Source organism: Pipistrellus hanaki, assembly GCF_964339955.1.
Source record: "Pipistrellus hanaki genome assembly, chromosome: 15".
NCBI classification, from domain to species: Eukaryota; Metazoa; Chordata; class Mammalia; order Chiroptera; family Vespertilionidae; genus Pipistrellus; species Pipistrellus hanaki.
Window position 1 is genome coordinate 36,514,366 of NC_140517.1, and position 19,096 is coordinate 36,533,461.

Here is a 19,096-nt window from a genome sequence, read left to right on the forward strand (position 1 = left end):
CACACTGAGTGGCCAGATTATTATGCGATCAGAGGTCATAATAATCTGGCCATTCAGTGTATGTGAGTTACACATTTTCCAGTTTTATTTAGAGGCCTATACATTTTTGTTCCCATGTTATGAATGAAGAAATACTAGGATGTTAGGAAATGCCCCCGGTAACTTCATCAGGTAAAAGAGCCAGGTATTCCTTCAAGTTTTGGTTCTTCACCAGACTAACTCCTGACTCTCATCTGTCCTACACACTTTTGCCAAATGACTCCTCCTTGTTTTGTCGCTCTCCTATACCAAAGTCTTTAGTTATTTCCTCTGTACCTTGTATGGCTTATAAGCCCTTTGAATTAGGCTATGATTATAATATTTTACCTTGTATGATTCTTTTTTTCTTCTCCTTCATACCCAAGGGAGTTTTGTGGCTGTAATTGAATTATAAACCCCTAGAGGACAAAGGACCACATCCTTAGTTAGTACCTACAGTGTATAGAATGGCTTGGAGGATTTACCTTGGATGGTTCCAATTTATACCACCATATGACCCAGAGTAACTATTAACACTCATTCATTCTGAAATGTGTCTTGATGAGGATAAATTATGTGGTCACCATATTTGCATATTATAGCTCTTCACAAACACTATAGCTTAGTACTGCTCCAGATATTTGGGAATTTAATACATTCAGTTTTAATTCATGTAGTTTAAAATTTTTTTACTGAAAAATTGAAGCAAACAAACAGGACCATAATCTGCTGCCCAGATAAGGCCACTGATGGCTTACACTATACCAAAAAATACAGATGAAAAAGAAAACCTGTATGTAAATGTCTCCTTTAGTCCCTTTCCCTCGAGGGTTAGATTCATACATGTGTCTAAATTAAAAGTTTAAAAAAGGAATTACGATACAGAAACCATTTTTTGCCCCTGCTCCTTTCCTCATCTCAGATTTAGCCATGTTTCTGTACCAGCACATACGCATTGGACTGTTCACAGCTCTGGTTATTCCATTATGTGGATGTCTCACAGTTATTCACTGGCGTAAACAAGATGCCTTGGTGGTGAATTTTCAGCTGTGGTAGGTCTGTGAAAACCAAGCCCTGGTAATAGTTGCCCTGGTCTTTGAATTCTTGAATTATATAACTCTTCATTATTTTCTTTGCTTTTGAATCTTGAACAGTGAACTGTACTTTGTCTTATTTTTTGTGAATAAAAAATAAGACGAAGTACAGTATGATTTTCAAATGTCCAAGAATTTAAAAAATGTTTTTCTTGATTTTTAGAGAGAGAGGAAGGGAGAGGGATAGAGAGATGGAAACATCGATGAGAGAGAAAACATGGATAGGCTGCCTCCTGCACACCCTTACTGGGAATTGCCCCTTTCTGGGAATTGAGCCAGCAACCAGGGCATGTGCCCTGATGGAATCGAACCAGTGACCTCTTGGTTCATGGTTTAACGCTCAATCACTGAGCATCACTGGCCAGGCTCCAAGGATTTTTTATATCAAATAATTTCTCTTTGGCCTTTTTAGAATTCTAAGTGGCTTCAATGAAGAGAGTAGAGCTGTTTTTAGTGGTGGAAGGGTGTGCTACAGTCTTTTTAGCAAAGGAATGCATGGTCAATGCTGTTAAAGAAATGTGAACTCTAGCACTCTATGTGGTAGCTTCTGACTACACATATAAGACTGAGTTCTGTAAGGGTGGAAAATATGAACAGGGAGTTTTCTATAAACATTGTAAAAATAATTGGCAAGCTAAGTACGATTTTTACATTTTTTTAATGGTTGAAAATAAAAATAATTTTAAGAAACATTTATAGATTATGTGAGATAAAATTTTTAGTGTCCGTAATTCAGCCTTGTCATTCATTTACATATTGTCTGAGGTAGCTTTTATGATACAATGACAGAGTTGAGTTAGAACTATGAGATAAATGGTGATGGGAAAAATACTGCAACTAAAAGTTAAAAAAAGAACTGTAGCTCACAGCTCTTGAAATAATGACAGTCCTTGCTTTGCAGGGTTTTCAACATGCAAAAATTTCCATTACCACACTTTCATAAATAATTTCAGTCCCTTAATAATAGGGCTCAGATTTCAGTTACCACAGTATAATAACTGTAAGTACTTGGGTACAGGTTTCCTCTGCTAGTCCTACAGTCACAAATTACTATAAACTACACATGCAGCAGTGATTGGGCCTTGCACATTTGTTAGTTCATCCATAGCAAAGCATGTAGTTGTGTGCCTTGTTTCCCAGTGATAAACCTATGTAACAGTTTATATAAATGGTTAATCAGGGACTTGGCCAAAAATAGACTCCAGTGAAACAAAGAAAAAAAGTGATAATGCCAGAACTGAAATTCCAGTGGAGCATAAATGGAGTGATAGAATAACTAGCTGACTGTGTGGAATGTCAACTCTACCTCCAGTTGAGAGACTGGAAATGCCCCAGAGGACCTTAGTGAGGGCCCACTTAGCAACAGAAATGTGGCAAAAAGGATGATGTCCTAGAGGAAGTAACACCTTCACAAAAAGTAAAATAATTCTCAGAGCAATTTTGTTTTATTTTATTTTTTAATCCTCACCTGAAAATATGGTTTTCATTGATTCTAGAGAGAGCAAGGGAGGAGAGGAAGAGAGAGAGAAACATTGATGTGAGAGAGAAACATCTATTGGTTGCTCCTGCTATGTGCCCCAACCAGATCTGAACAGAATTGAATTCTTTGAAACATATTTTTTCCTGTTTATTTGCATGATTTCAATACTAGCATGCAAAGCAAGTACTTTCTGTATGTGCTATTTGATTAAGGTGACCAGATGTCCCACTTTTGGCGAGACAGTCCCGATTTTTAACAATTTGTCCTGTGTCCCGTGGCATTTTTAAAAAGTCCCGATATTTTGCCGAAGCCGGTTTGGCTCAGCGGTAGAGCGTCGGTCTGGGGACTGAAGGGTCCCAGGTTTGATTCCGGTCAAGGGCATGTACATTGCTTGTGGGCACATCCCCGGTGGGGGGTGTGCGGGAGGCAGCTGATCGATGTTTCTCTCTCATCGACATTTCTAGCTCTCTATCCCTCTCCCTTCCTCTCTGTAAAAAAATCAATAAAATATATTTAAAAAAAAAAAAAAAAGTCCCGATATTTTGAAAGAATGCATGACAAGCTAGGGAACAGCGGGAGAACGGGAAGGGAATATATGGTTTTCGGCGGCCATGTGGCTATTAAGCCAGGATATGAGTTTTATATTCTTTTTGTTAATTTTATAATGTTAAACTTTAATAATAACAAATAATTGTTGAGAACTGATTATCAAGAACTGCTTATCAAAATACGAATTGTTGATCAGTTGTTAGAATTGTGGAATACGCACTGTCCTTACCAGGAACTAATGCTGCGACTGAATGTATTTTTTCTACGGTAAATAAAGTGTGGACATCAGAAAAATCACAATTAAGTGTTGAGACTTAGAAAGCCATTTTATGTGTGAAATATAATTTAATAAATTCTTGTGAAAAATTTCATGACCTTTTAAACAACGATAGCAATCTACTAAAAAAAATTCACTCAGCCGAAACTGGTTTGGCTCAGTGGTAGAGCGTCGGTCTGCGGACTGAAAGTTCCCAGGTTCGATTCCGGTCAGGGGCATGTACATTGGTTGTGGGCACATCCCCGGTGGAGGGTGTGCAGGAGGCAGCTGGTCGATGTTTCTCTTTCATCGACGTTTCTAGCTCTCTATATCTCTCCCTTCCCCTCTGTAAAAAATCAATAAAATATATTTTTTTAAAAATTCACTCAAATGAGAAATATGCCAAGAATAATATAATACTATACATGATTTTTTTATTTATTATATTTGTAAATTGTACTTATGTTAAAATTAAAATATATATATATTATAATACTATTTTTGTGTTCTATAAAATTTTTTGTTGCTCTATATAGACCAAATTTTTAATCAAGGAACACCCTCCGGTCAATGGTGTCCCGCTTTACCAATGTTAAAATCTGGGTCACCTTATATTTGACCCATCATAAAAGAAGTTTACTGACATTTGCTCTAGAGAAACAAATGGTGGTTGGGAAGAGGAGGGCCATTTCAGGGCAGGCTTCAGGCTTGGGAGATGATTGTACTTTTTAATCAGGCCTATAGTGAGGCAAGGTGTTCTTTAGTTTATAGCACTCATGGGAGTAAAAAGTGATTTAAGGACTTGAATCCTAGGAAAGTTATTTTTGTTTTAAAAATAAACTGACTCTGGCCCAGCTGGAATGGCTTAATGGTTGAGCGTCAACCTATGAACCAAGAGGTCATGGTTCGATTCCTAGTCAGGGCACATGCCCAGTTGCGGTGCGGGCTCAGTCCTAGTAGGGGATTTGCAGAAGGCAGCCGATCATTGTTTCTCTCTCATCATTGATGTTTCTATCCCTTTCCCTCTCCCTTTCTGAAATCAATAAGAATATATTTTTTAAAAGTAAACTGGTACCCTGGCTGGTTTGGCTCAGTGTATAGAGTGTTGGCCTGCGGACTGAAGGGTCCCAGGTTTCAGGCTTGGTCCCCAATAGGGGTGTAGGAGGCAGCCAGTCAATGATTCTCTCTCATCATTAGTGTTACTATCTCTTCCTCTTCTTTCCTCTCTGAAATCAATTAAAAATATATATATTTTTTAAAAAGTAAACTGGCCGAAACCGGTTTGGCTCAGTGGATAGAGTGTAGGCCTGCAGATTGAAAGGTCCCGGGTTCGATTCCAGTCAAGGGTACCTTGGTTGCGGGCACATCCCCAGTGGGGGGTGCGCAAGAGGCGGCTGATCTATGATTCTCTCTCATCGATGTTTCTGACTCTCTATCCCTCTCTGTAAAAAATCAATAATATATATATATATATTTTAAATAAATAAATAAGTAAACTGACTTTGGGTATGAAAACATGAATAAAAGAAAACACCAAGTTCAAGAAAGGTGTTAATTGCAAGTGGGATTGAAGTGAGGGATATATAAAATATTTCAGCTATATCAATATTTTAGTCCTTTAAGATGTTGTAATTTGATAAAGCTGAAAACTAGATACCCCAGTGTTATGTTTTCTATACTTTTCAAAATATTTGCAATACTTTATTAAAGTAAACTTTAAACTTATTTTTCAGTCTGCACAGCTGTAATTGTCCATTTAAAAAAATTTTTTTTTAATATATTTTATTGATTTTGTACAGAGAGGAAGGGATAGAGAGTTAGAAACATTGATGAGAGAGTCATCGATCAGCTGCCTCTTGCACACCCCCTACTGGGGATATGCCCGCAACCAAGGTACATGCCCTTGACCGGAATCGAACCCGGGACCTTTCAGTCCCCAAGCCGACACTCTATCCATTGAGCCAAACCGGTTTCGGCTAATTGTGCATTTTTTGAAGAATAATTATACACCATCTTCTTCAGCCTGTGAAGTTAAATTAGATCGGTAGTTCCTGGGAGCATAGTTTCTGTGATGCCCTTGTTAGGGGGTGACTGCAGATGGTTCCAGCCAGCTGCACACAGAGAGGAATTGTCTGAGTCATTGACTTGGTGTCTAGGTTAAAGCTCTACTGGTTTCAGAACCTGAGAAACCTGTTTTCCAAGATAAAGACCCAGCTATTTGGCAATTTTGTAATAACTAATGTTCAAAATGCCTGCTTGGGTTTTATAATAAAACAGTATATTTCAGGTGATGTGTGATTTTTAACCATTTTGGATGCTTTTCCAAGGGTCTGTTACTGTTACTTGAAGGCCAAAATTCTATTTTTGCATATTGTGAAGCAAGTATGTTCAAATTTGGTTCCCTTCAGCTTTTCTTACTCTGCATTTTGAAAACAGAGAGAGTATTTAATTTTTTTTTATCCTCGCCCAAGGATATGCTTACTTATTTTAGAGGCGGGTAAGAAAGAGAAACAATGATTGGTACACACACACACACACACACACACACCCGTGTGGGCCCTTACCAGAGTATCAAACTCACAACCTAGGTATGTGCTCTGACCAGGAATCAAACTCACAACCTTTTGATGTATGGGGAATGATGCTCCAACCAACTGAGCCACACAGGCCAGGGTGGAAAAGTTTAATTTTGCACTAGCATTTGTGAGCATACAAGTCGGACTTTTAAAAAATATATTTTATTGATTTTTTACAGAGAGGAAGAGAGAGAGATAGAGAGCCAGAAACGTCGATGAGAGAGAAACATCGACCAGCTGCCTCCCGCACACCCCCCACCGGGGATGTGCCCGCAACCAACGTACATGCCCCTGATTGGAATCGAACCCGGGACCCTTCAGTCCGCAGACCGACGCTCTACCACTGAGCCAAACCGGTTTCGGCCACTGTCCCCAGTTTTAATAAATGTCCCCTAAAATAAAATTTTAAAAGGCAGTACCTGGTACTGCTCAGGAAGCAAGGACACACAGCAATCAGGGTGCTTTCCAGGGCTCTCAGCTCGGCAGGGCATCAGGCAGGCTGTTGCTGCCTCTAGCAGTTGGGTGCTCCCTGCCTTGATGATTTCAGTTGGGGGTCCTAAGTGGATCCTCCCTGTCTTGTCTCAATAGCTATGCTGTCACTGACATTTGGCCAGCCATATGTGTTGGGCAGAATCATATGCCAGAGAACTCTCCTGCCTTGTTTCCCCTGGGTTGTATTGACTGGTTATGTTTTGTGACCTTTTTTGTTTGTTTGTTTGTTAATCCTTATTTGAGGGTATTTCCTCCATCACTTTAAGATATATATATTGATTTTAGAGAGAAAGGAAGGGAGAGAGAAAGTTAGAAGCATCAATGATGAAAGGGAAGCATTGATCAGCTGCCTCCTGCACACCCCCTTCTAGGGATCAACCCTGCAAGCCAGGCATATGCCCTTGAATGGTTATCAAACCTGGGACCCTTCAATCCACAGGTCAACTCTTTGTCCACTAAGCCAAACCAGCAAGGGCCCTCCACTTTTCTAGAGTGGAAAGGAGGGAAGGGGAGCGAGAGAAAAAGAAACATCGATGTGAGTTGACTGGCTGTTCCCAATATGCATCCCAACCGAGGGCAGGGAGTGAACCCACAACCCAGGCATGTGCTCCTGACATAGAATCGTCATTGGTATATAGTCCAATGCTCTAACGGCCAAACCATGACAGCCAGGGCTGTTTTGGGACCTTTGGCACATTGTTGAAAGACCCTGCTCCATGTGTACATCCAACTGGTTCTGGTTGAAGTGTTATGGACAAAAAGTATCCCTATTTAAAAAAAAAAAAAAAAAACAAACACTACAAGCCCTTATTAAAGTATTATTTACATACCAAAGGTCATTGGTACGTTTACAGAGTTGTACAACCATCTATTCCCACAGTCCAATTTTGGAACATTTCCATCATCTCCAAAAGATTCTTATGCCCATTTGCAGGGACTCTGCACCCCATCCCACAGCACCGGAGACCATTAATCCACTTCTTGCCCTATTGATTTGCCTTTTCTGGACATGCTGTATGATTCTGTTCATATTATATGTCCAGATAGGTATGTTTTAACTGGTGATTTCATTGATAGTTGCTTTCAAATTAATTTTTTTACTTCAGAATATACTTTTCCTACTATACTAGTTACTTGTGATTTATTGGGGTGTGTGTGTGTGTGGGGGGGGGGTATTTTGCACAGCACCAACCATTTTTGTGCAAAGATTGATGTTTTGTGGAACATTTGGTTTCATGCTTATCATTGTGACATATTTTGGAGACACAAGAGAAGCACAAATCCTCTTCCAATGCTTTCTAAAGTCATCCTCAAGTTTATTGGTCCATGAGGTCCAAAAGATTGGTGACTGCTGGTTTAAGGAAACCTTTAGAGCAGCTATCACCATCTGGTAGTCCGCAAAGTCCGAAAGGTTGGTGACTGCTGCCCTAGTTGGTGAAGTAAACCTAATAAACATGAAAACAACATGGAGCCAAGTGTTGGGCCCTGGGATGTTTATTGAGATGTTTGAGATGTTTTTCGAGCACCCTGTGCCAGAAGGTAGAGATTATGGAGGCCAGGATGTAGGAAGAGGTAGTCCACACTACCTCATGATCACATGGGAAGGTGATAGATACAGTGGTAGAGGGTAGACGTTAAGTCATCTGGCTTTTTTTTTTTTTTTTTAAATATGTTTTTATTTCAGAGAGAGCAAGGGAGAGATTTAAACATCAATGATGAGAATCATTGCCTCCTACATGTGCTGTACTGGGGATCAAGCCCATAACCTTGGCATGTGCCCTGACTGGGAATCAAACCTTGACCTCCTGGTTAATAGGTTAATGTTCAGCCACTGAGCCACATCAGCCAGGCTATCTCTCTTTTTTAAACAGTGGGAACAGGTTGATAGACCTATCTTAGGCATATGTATCTGGCTGGAATTTTTTTAAAAATATATATTTTATTGATTTTTCACAGAGAGGAAGAGAGAGGGATAGAGAGCCAGAAACATTGATGAGAGAGAATCATCAATCAGTTGCTCTTGCACACCCCCTACTGGGGATGTGCCCGCAACCAAGGTACATGCTCTTGACCGGAATCGAACCCGGGACCCTTCAGTCCCCGGTTTCGGCTCTGGCTGGAATTTGATAACATTATTTTGTTTCCCTTGTACAAGAGCAAGCCAAATTTGGGGGCACCTTGGTGTGCTCAGGTGAAAGCAGAGAAGTGACTTGAGTTGCCCTTGGAGCTGGGGGTTGGCGGGGGGGGGGGGGGGGGGGGGAGGGCAGCTAGAGTTAGGGAGTTCTTTCTGAGACTCTTGTGGTAGTTTATGTATGAAGTGGTGTGCTGGGTCAGAGAGTGGGTAGGAAAGGTTAAGAGAGTTCCTCATGAGAGGTGCTCAGAGTGCTACTGTGTTCCTTCCTCATCTCCCATCACCAGTGCTGGCTTTTCAGCACCCAGTTCCCCTTAGCCCACTGTGATGGGACACACATTCAGAAGGACCTTGAAGTCTATTTTTTTGCATCTGAACATCAATTTCTGTACTGGATATGTGTGTTTTTGATATTGGGGACAAGGACAGAATCAACATGCAACTGAAAGAATTCGGTTGAGTGGGCTGGTATCTTTGTCATTAAGTGATGTGCTTTCCTGCATAAGGAAGGAATCACCATGGAGGGCCGAATGGTGATGTTGTAGAAACAGCTTATGGAGGAACTGTGCTGGACTAGCTCGTGTCTTGGTGCTCTGGGCGACTGTGGGCCTCTCCTGCAGGTCTGGGCATGTTCTCTGTTGGCTGGGATTGCCCTGCCAAGCTAACTGGTGTCTGCTTTGTGTTTTAGACTTTTGCCAAGTTCCAAAGGTGGTGGGGAAATGCCGGGCTTCCATGCATCGGTGGTGGTACAATGCCACTGGCGGATCCTGCCAGCAGTTTGTGTATGGAGGATGTGGTGGGAACAACAATAATTACCTGACCAAGGAGGCGTGTCTTGAGAAATGTGCTGATGTCACAGGTAAGACAGTGGTAGTTGAGGATATGTTACATTTAGAGTCAGTTTATTCATTGGGATGTGGGTGCCTTTTGCTCTTCACTAGTTCTTCATGGCTGAACTTGGGGAACAGGCACAGTGCGAAGGTCACCAACACAGTGGTTTCACAGTGGTCCTCTCCATTCTCTTCCCAAAAAGGAAGAGTAGGCAGCAGGCCAGGGTGGGGGCAGGACTATGTCTTCTCTATGACTTCCTTTCTCCCACTACTGAGTGCAGGTTCCACACCAGACCCCACACAGGAGGAAGTGACTTCCCCTTGAGCAGAGTCCAATGTTCAATCAGGTAGGCTGCTCCAATTGCTCCCTGGGCATTTTGGTTATTTTTGCCTCTGGGGCAAATGACTTGAAGAGCTCACCCAGCCAGCTGAGTTCTGAGTCAAGTTAAAACTAGAACAGCCTGGCCAGCATGGCTCAGTGGTTGAGCATCCACCTATGAACCAGGAGGTCACAGTTCGATTCCCCATCAGGGCACATGCCTGGGTTGTGGGCTCGATCCCCAGTAGGTGGCATGCAGGAAGCAGCTGATCAATTGTTCTTTCTCATCATTGATTTTTTTAAAGTATATTTTATTGATTTTTTTACAGAGAGGAAGAGAGAAGGATAGAGAGTTAGAAACATCGATGAGAGCCAAAACCGGTTTGGCTCAGTGGATAGAGCGTCAGCCTATGGACAGAAGGGTCTCAGGTTCCAGTCAAGGGCATGTACCTTGGTTGTGGGCATGTCCCCAGTGGGTGGTGTGCAAGAGGCAGCTGATCAATGTTTCTAACTCTCTATCCCTCTCTCTTCCTCTCTGTAAAAAATCAATAAAATATATATTTTTTTAAAAAAAAAGAAAAAAAGAAAGAAAGAAAAGAAAGAAACATTGAGGAGAGAAACATTGTTCAGCTGCCTCCTGCACACCACCTACTGGGGACATGCCCACAACCAAGGTACATGCCCTTGACCAGAATCAAATCTGGGACTTTTCAGTCCTCAGGCCGACGCTCCATCCTCTGAGCTCACCAGCTGTAATCTCTCTTGGCTTTGCACTCTGCATTAAAAAATCAGATAAACTCATCTCTCTCTCAAAAAATCAGATAAACTTATTAAAGTTCTATGTAAAGAGGGGGGGAAATAGTAGCCTTGGCTATGACCTGAGATTTGAAACAGAGCTGAACACACAAGCCCTCCAGTGACTGAGTGCCTTGAACACTTTGCTGATCTTTGTGTGCCTGGTGCCCATTGGGCACTCAACAAGTGTTTGGAGAGCTGTGGTGATGGGGTATTGTTTTTGGATCATACAGACAAGCTCTTCACCTTTCAGGGAGCAACTGGCAACCTTACCAGATGGTGACTGAGGAAAATAGCATCCATTGTAATTTTCCATCATCAGCTGGGATCTAGTGTTGGGGGAAGAACTAAGGGAAAATAATTTTGCTACTTTTCTGTCCCTTCCTAATTGATTTGACTGTAGGAAGTGCACCTACCCATTCTGGTTGCTCCTCATTTTCTTAGGAAGAGAGGTGTTTTGTTTTTTTCCCCCCCACTTTTTTTTATTTGAAGTATTACAAATAGTAGTACACATGTCTCCCTTTTTCCCCCCTTGACTTCCCCCCAGCCTCCCCTTCCCCCCCAGCATATGCCTTCACCTGTCTCCCGCTCTCCCCCCATGTGAGAGTTGTTTTTAACAATGCAAGCAGCAGACACTAGGCATTAAGACAGGAGGTCACTACAGGGGGTTAGGGATGGTTGTGTTTGTTTGGGAGAAGACAGATAGCTGTCTTCGTTCAGAGTCCGGCCCTAGTCTTAAGGGCCCAGAAAGCTCTTTTTTTCCACCCAAGCATGTCTCCACTGCATGTCTCTTGAGGATCTCTTGTGAGTCTGTGCAAGAACTTGAACTGTCAGAGCCTGCTAGGCACTGGGGCCTTTGCTAGCAAGTTCTCTCCCAGGCAGGCAAGCTCTGTGGGAAGCCACATAATAATGAGAATACTAGTTTATTAATTTATAATGAAAACCAGAATCACCAAGGGGACCAGAAACTCAGGTCCCTGTGCCTGCACCTGTAGTCCACTTAGGAAGTCCTCTTAGCCAAATTCCCAGAAGATTGCTTGATGAGGAGCAAGGCAGAACAAGGGCAGCTGGTTTGTGACATGAATGTTTAATGGCATCTGGTCAGGCTCGCCTCGTGCCTCTCCAGAAGGTCTGTTGGGACCAGTAGGGAGACGGGAAACCAGGGTCCCTCCCTCCTGCACCCTGCCAGCACTCCTTTTTGTGCTTCCTTAAGTGGCTAGCCTCTCTACCTCACACTCTTAACTGTGTATTTGTGTGTATGAGAGAGGGGGAGAGAGAGAGGGAATATACATAATATAAAATTTACCATTTTAACCATTTATAAGTGTACAGTTCAGTGGCATTAAGTACATTCACATTGCTTTTTATTCATTAATAGGTTAATACAGTTAACAGGGTATTTGGCCCTGTAAGCCATATTATCTTTTTACATTCATTTCACACATCTTTGTTCCAGTTACCAGCAGGTTGATCTTAAAATTTAACCCACAAGGACAGTCTTGGTTCCTTATTTCTAAGTTCTGGCAGGCTTGTGGTCGTGTGCTCATTGAAAGGCCCACATAAAGGAGAAACAGGAGACTTCATTAAGCTCAGTGTTACACTGCCTTGTTTTGTTTCACTGGATATCTTGAAGGGAGGTGCACTTTTTCACTGTGGTTTATTTGTCTCCTTGTAGAGAACACTAGTGATGGTCTGGCCACCAGCAGGAATGGAGCAGATTCCTCAATTTCAAGTGGTAGGTTTTTTAATAGACCCAGGATTGAATGAGAGCCATCCAGATGGGGAACTGTGAAAGGACATTTGGGACTTGTACATGAGCTTCCATCTCCTGGTTCTATTTACTCAGCATTGGCTCTGCCTGATCTGCCACCTTCTGGCTCCTTAATGGAAAGGAGGGCCAGGGGAGTCTGCAGTGCTTCTGAGCTGGCCTCAGCTTCCTCCTGGGGGTCAGGGAATTGTGATCACTGCCCATGTGACTCAGGCCACTTCCTTCTCCCTAGGCTGGCCTCTGTGTCTCACCATCCACCCCACCTCTCCTTGCCTGTTCTGTCTCCTCTGCTCCCTGTGCTAAGAGGACTGTCCTCTGCCACATGCCTCCATTCCCACTATAGTTCTTGATCTTAGCTTTGTGTTATCTTGCTTTGTGCTGCTGACAGTAGTTACCCAGTTCCTTCTATATGCCTACAAGGCTCTGCATCATATGCATTAGCAAGTTCAACCTAGCTTTCCCAAAGGCCAGTCCATAGGTGATGGGTCCTGCTAGGCAAGTCCTATTGTGGAGGGAGGAAATCCACTCCCACCCAGTTGGAGGCAACCGCCTCTGACTGTGACACCAGCACTTAAGTGAGAGTGTTTATTCTGTGACTTGCAGAATGCTGAAAGTTAGGCCAAAAATCCTGTGACCATCCTGGCCATCACTTTGCCTGGGCTCACTGTTTATTCCCAATCTGGACTCTCCAAGGTCATCCAGACCCTGGGGCACTGGCATAATAACTGGTGTCAGTCCTGTTTCAGAAGAAAATTTCCCTAGGAGAGTAAGAGAGGGATCTCCTTGCTGTGTAGAGAGAGAACACAACCAGCTTCCTCACTGTCGTGTAGAAAGTGAACAAGACTACCTTCCTCATAACCCCAGAAACTGTGACTGGGATTAGTTTCCATAGCATCCCCTGGAGTGACAGGCGGGCCTCCCCATTTGGCATTCATTTGATAGGTGCTATGGAACCCATTGGAACCGGAGTTAATGGTGCAAAGCTGCCCAAATAGGGTGCCAGTGTCCACACTCCCTCAGTGGGCCCTTTTAGATTCAGCCCCAGCCAGACCACATGTCCTGTGTCCTCCTCACCTCCCTGACACAGATGTTTGTTTGTGTTTCAGTTCCCAGAATACAAAATTTTGATCACCCCTCTGGCGATATTTTCAACTATGAAGGTATAACAGTTTTGAAAAATTTTTTTTTTTTTTTAATTTTAGATGGTAGAAAGTATAACTTTTAAAAAATACTTTTATATGGGCAAGACGTATTTTCTTTAGTTAGTTGGAATTGAGACACATTGGAAGATCTCCACTAAGGAAACTGTAGCATGGGCTTCATGGCCTTTCCCAGGTGGTATTGAATACACAAGGATGCCTAGCGGGGCATGCACAACGTGCTGCAGGAAGCTGAGCTCCAGAGAGACAGTCCAGCATGCAGGCCCAGCCTCAGAGTTCCTAACTGTGAAATAAGGGGCTTAGGACAGATCTCTTTGAGATCAAGTTAATATATGGAAAGTACCCAGAATAGTGCCTGGCATAGAGGAATCTCCATAATAACATAGTCTGACTATAAAGAGAAAGGTACTAGAAATGTAGAGGAGGGTGTCTAATGGGCCAAACTGGCCATGCCTGTAGTTTACCAGTTTCTGTAGCAGAGAGACAGTTCTCCCTTGGCTGGCAACTGTGTAACTGCCCTGGAACACTCTAACTCCATCTCCCTTCCTTGGGCCCTGCTCATTTGTGCTCCTCTGCTCCCAGAATACTGTACTGCCAAGGCGGTCACCGGGCCTTGCCGCGCATCCTTTCCACGCTGGTATTTTGATACCGAGAAGAACTCCTGTGATAACTTTATCTATGGAGGGTGCTGGGGCAATAAAAACAACTATCTCTCCAAGGAAGCATGCATGAGCCGCTGCGTAGGTGAGTCTATCTGATCCTGGATCCAAGAAGCAATGGTGGGTGGATGGCCCTCCCAGAGTTCATCCCCCATCCCTAAACCGCGACTTAGGCTATCATCTGGCCTCCATCTTTCTCTGGCTCCCTAGTGGGGAACAGGTGGGCTTTGGCCCTGGCTGTTGAGCAGACATGGCCTAGGTCTTAAAGATCTCAGAAGACGATTCTGCCAGAATATCTCGGGACGATTCTGCCAGAAAGTCTCAGGGCCGAGGGGGTCTTCAGGTGGTGACAGCTCTGGGGGAAGAGGACTGAGCTGACCTCAAGGTTGTGTGTTCTCTTGCAGGCAAGCAGCTGTATCCTGTCCTGCCCCGTAGCACTAAAGGTAAGTGGCCTCCTACCCCTCCCACCTGCCTGCCTGCCTAAGCTAAGCTGTGTTTTGCAGGCTTATGTTGTCTTGGACACATCATTCTTCACCATAAACATCTTTAGTAGAAAGTTGTGTTTCTGCACAAGAATAGCCAGGCAGCTTGGAACGTGTGGTTGATGTTTGTCCGACCGCAGAGTGTACATAGCTGGGGCTGGGAGTGAGGCAGCTGGGGGTGACTGGAGGCAGCAAGTCCTGCTGTTAGGCATGCGGGGATCTGCAGCACACAGGCCTGAGTCTTACTCCAGGTTTGGAGGGAACTTTGCTTTGAGGGGTGGACAGAGTTGGTCATGAGTGACAGGAAGTTGGAAACCTTGCTGTGTGTGAGGCGCAGCCAGTGCTGCTGTCCCCAAGCAGTGTGGACTGTGGTCTGAAAAGGAGGCGGGGCCTGTCACTTCTGTTTCTGATTCTGAGCCTGTCATGGAGGATAGTGTTTGCACAAGGACCTGCCACACTGGTTTGGTTTCTTTCTACCTGTTGCCCTGGTAAGGAGCCCCAACCTGGCCTGATGCCTGCTCTATTTTAGAGGAGGGGTGAAATGAACTGGTTTGCCAGGCCTAAGCTGAATGCAGCCCAGCCCACATCTGGAGTGCTGGTGGGGTAAAGATGGAGAGGGACTCACCCCTTTCTGATTCTGTAGCCAAGTGGGAAAAGGGAACCAGGTAGTGTCCACAGGAGCTACATTTCTTTAGTGGAACCCTAGCTGGAAAGAAAGCATCTTCACCAACGTTAAATTTTCTAAGTTCCATTAGGAGCAGTAGGGGTCTCTTCCTGGCACTGATCCAAATACACCCTTGCCTCCACCTTTACTTCATTCCACAGGCAGCCTCCCAGCCACCTGCAGCCCACCTTTCTCTGTGGCTAGTCAGGGGTGGTATGTGAACACATAGCCTGGGGTTTTGTTTCCATACACCCCAGAGATGTATGCTCTTTGCATCCCGGTGTGCAAGGGCTTAGAACTCCTGTACAGTTTGCTCCTGAGCCGTGGAGGGACATAGAGAGTTGAAATGAAGCATTTATTCAAACAGAAGAAACACAGTTGCTGTTTGTGTGAATATAGCATGGCACCTCCCTTTTTCAGGAACCAGCTTCTTAGGTCTCCTTGATGACCTCCCTGGTGGGCCATGTCAGTTCTCCAGACTCCCAGCTTGGGTGGAGGAATGTCAGGCACAAGGGATGCTGGTCTTTACCGTCAGCCCCTAGGGCACTTGTGTCCTTCCTAAGCTCTGTGCTGCCCCACTCTGGCTGTGGCCCTCCTTGTCACCCTGGTTCTGAGGCCCCTCTCATCCTCAGTGGTGGTCCTGGCGGGGCTGTTCGTGATGGTCCTCATCCTCCTGCTGGGAGCCTCCGTGGTTTGCCTGATCAGAGTGGCGCGGAGGAACCAGGAGCGCACTCTCCGCACTGTCTGGAGCTCCGGGGACGATAAGGAGCATCTGGTGAAGAACACATATGTGCTGTGAACGCCTTGTCACCAAGAGGCACTTCTCTTCAGGATTCAGGACTCCCTGCCAATGAAGAGAACCTGGTGGTGGGGGCACAAGTGTAGAAAGTGTGTGTGCGTTTTAAAATAGAGTGATTGATTTGTATTTTTGTGATCATTAGGGCTTTTGGTCTGTTTGTTACTTCGGAAGAGGGCTTCCTGGTCCTCTGCGCAGGTTTGCTTTGTTCACATTTGGGTTGCTTGGCCCCAGACCAGAGTCAGTTCCTCTTTGATTTCTTTACTCCATGTATAGTTTTCTTTGTCTATGCTGAAGCCTTTTGCCTCCTTCCCCATCATAGAAATTTCTTTGTTTGATTTGTGGTGTATTTTTTTTTAAAAGTAAACAGAAATAAAAGGTTTTGTTTTTTTTTTATTAGAATTTTGAAAGGAAGAGAGTAAAATGTACCAGTTCAATAAAAAGGACCTCCCCTTTTAAAATAAATTTCAGCATGTGCTTTCTTTCTTTATGGGACTGTTAATTTAAACTCTACCAAAATTATCACAGGGCACTACATAAAATGTCCCATTCTAGAAACAAACTCTTTTAGAAAGAGCATTTTCAGATCTTTTTGAATGAAATATATCTTGCATTATCAAACAACACAGCCTTATCATCCATGGTGAGCTCTGGGTGTTTGTTTCTTTGTTGGTGGTGGTATTTTCTCTTCTAGCTCCCTTTTTTAAAGATTCTGGCCATATCCCACTCAAGAACAGGAGGGTTACTCTTTATTTATTTATTTTTTGTTAATCCTCACCTGAGGATATTTTTCCATTGGTTTTTAGGGAGAGTGAAAGAGAGAGAAGACAAACATGTCAATTGGTTGCCTCCTGCATGTCAGGGCCCGGGCTAGAGAGGAGCCTGCAACCGAGGTACGTGCTCTTTTTATATATATTTTATATATATATTTTATTGATTTTTTACAGAGAGGAAGAGAGAGGGACAGAGAGTTGGAAACATCGATGAGAGAGAATCATTGATCAGCTGCCTCTTGCACAGCTGATGTGCCCGCAACCAAGGTACATGCCCTTGACCGGAATCGAACCTGGGACCTTTCTGTCCACAGGCCGACGCTCTATCCACTGAGCCAAACCGGTCTTGGCCTGTGCTCTTGACCGAAATCAAACCTGGTACCCTTTGGTCCACAGGCCAACACTCTGGTTTGGCTAGGGCTATTTTTTTTTATTTTTAAATGATCCACTAAAATGGAACACTGCACAGGAGGGTTGGAATAAGGATGCATCCTGTTTAGGGGAAGACCAAGACCTTCCTAAAATTGGAGTGGTTCTAACCAAAATCACTTGGGCCTCATGATTTTCATCTTTTCCTACAATTCTACAGTTTTCTCAGGTCTCCCATGAGTCCCTGTATTGAAATGGGGACAGGGATAAATTCAGCCCCCAGGCTCAGTCCCAATTCTGCTGCCTATCTGTGGGTGTTCCCTTCCTGTCTTGACTCTAGAAGCCACTTTTCTTCCCTCTATCTTTCAAACATATAGTCCTAAACATAGCAGAATCCAGGCCACAGCAGCAGCAGGTAAAATTTCCCAGGGTTAGAGACCAAAGAAAAGCCTAATAACTCCATCAGTGCATCAAGAGTTTTTTAAGGGAACTTGGTGCCTTATCTTGAGCAGCAAGAGGTTCTAGAGGCACTAAAGTATTATATTGGACAGAGCAAGATGACGAAGGTACTGGGGGGTGACTTGTTCGGGTAAAGGAAAATGGCTTATTATGCTTGCCTGGGACAAGCAATGGTCTATTCCTGGAACCAGTTCTAGTGGAGATAGGGTAGGAGACAGATAGTCTCTGAGGAGGCTTACTGGGAAGCAGTCTCTGTTCTAGCTAGGTGAATTAGTCACATCAAGGAACATGCTCAGTCTCTCCACCTGCCTTGGTGACTCAGAAGCTGGACCCTGGCTCTGGAGTGGGCAGAGGTACCTGGCCAGCCTGTGTGTCCTATGCAACCTGACAGTTCCAATATTGCTTTGGCTGCTCCTTGGAACAAAATAAAAACTCTCCTTCCTAGAAATCCCTCAGGCCAAAAAGGACACATTCTGTACATTGGAGGAAAGATCTGCATCCATCAGGGCTTAGAAATCTATTCCAGAAGCAAGTTGGCAAATACCTCATCTGCTCCATCCTGGCCTCCCTTGTCCATGGTAGATGTTGCTCGTGGATTCGGACATTTTCCCTGCCAAGCCTTTCCGTCACTGCAGTTGACTCAGTTGGTGAGCAGGGAAGCCTGCACTGTCCTACACACACAATTGAGAACCCCAAATGGGAGAGCCTGTGGTCCAGGAAAAGGCCTACGCATTGGGAAGAGACTGCCCACCACCCCAGGTATTCAGTAGTGGGCAGTTTACTTAACTCCTTTGAATCTAGAGTTCCCTCACCTGTAGGATAGGAAACTAAGATAGGTGGAGGTGAGGGTTACACGAGATCACACGGCAGGGCACCCAGGGGACATGCTCAGCAAGGGGGCCTACTTCAGGGAGTGGGCTGGTTTCCACCTCTGCCCATGTACCTACTTCCTTGTTTCTCAATAGTGGGTGGCTCTCCCTTAGACCTACCTTGCCATCATGAGCAACCATTAATTCCACGTAAGTCTCCATCTTAGGAAGCTCAAACTCACTGATGCCTCAGACCTAAGAGAAGGCCTTTCTCCACCGACAACAAGCATTGCTACCTAAAAAACTTAGTAACATGAAAGGAACGTGTTACATGTTTGGATTTTTTAAGAAACTTGGGAATCATTTTACTGCTGTAGGGAAATCAAATAAATTTTACTTTTTATTTTTTTAAAAAAATGTTTTATTGATTTTTTTTTTTTTTGAAAGGTTGAAAAATTTTTAATTAGGACAGTAGGTATAGGTGATAAGTTCAAGGTGGCCTTTGTTGTTGTTGTTGTTTTTTTTAATCAATCTTTATTGTTCATATTATTACAAAGGTTCCTCATTTCTTCCCCCCTCCACCAGTTTCCCACCCCACCCTCCGCCCCCTCCCCATC

At 43.9% G+C, this 19,096-nt stretch overlaps 1 protein-coding gene across 2 annotated transcripts in view; it reads left to right on the plus strand.

Moving 5' to 3' along the window:
- The window catches only part of SPINT2 (serine peptidase inhibitor, Kunitz type 2), a 32,734-nt gene extending 16,183 nt beyond the window's left edge, over positions 1-16,551 (plus strand). Inside the window, exons 2-7 of one of the 2 annotated variants that reach the window (XM_084860867.1) lie at positions 9,285-9,455; positions 12,216-12,275; positions 13,415-13,468; positions 14,051-14,212; positions 14,532-14,570; positions 15,906-16,551. In XM_084860867.1, the coding sequence (XP_084716993.1) occupies positions 9,285-9,455; positions 12,216-12,275; positions 13,415-13,468; positions 14,051-14,212; positions 14,532-14,570; positions 15,906-16,072 (653 nt within the window). In that variant the 3' untranslated portion in view covers positions 16,073-16,551. The remainder of the gene's footprint in view (positions 1-9,284; positions 9,456-12,215; positions 12,276-13,414; positions 13,469-14,050; positions 14,213-14,531; positions 14,571-15,905) is intronic. The other variant, XM_084860868.1, reaches the window with a different exon arrangement.
- The last annotated feature ends 2,545 nt before the right edge of the window (positions 16,552-19,096 follow it).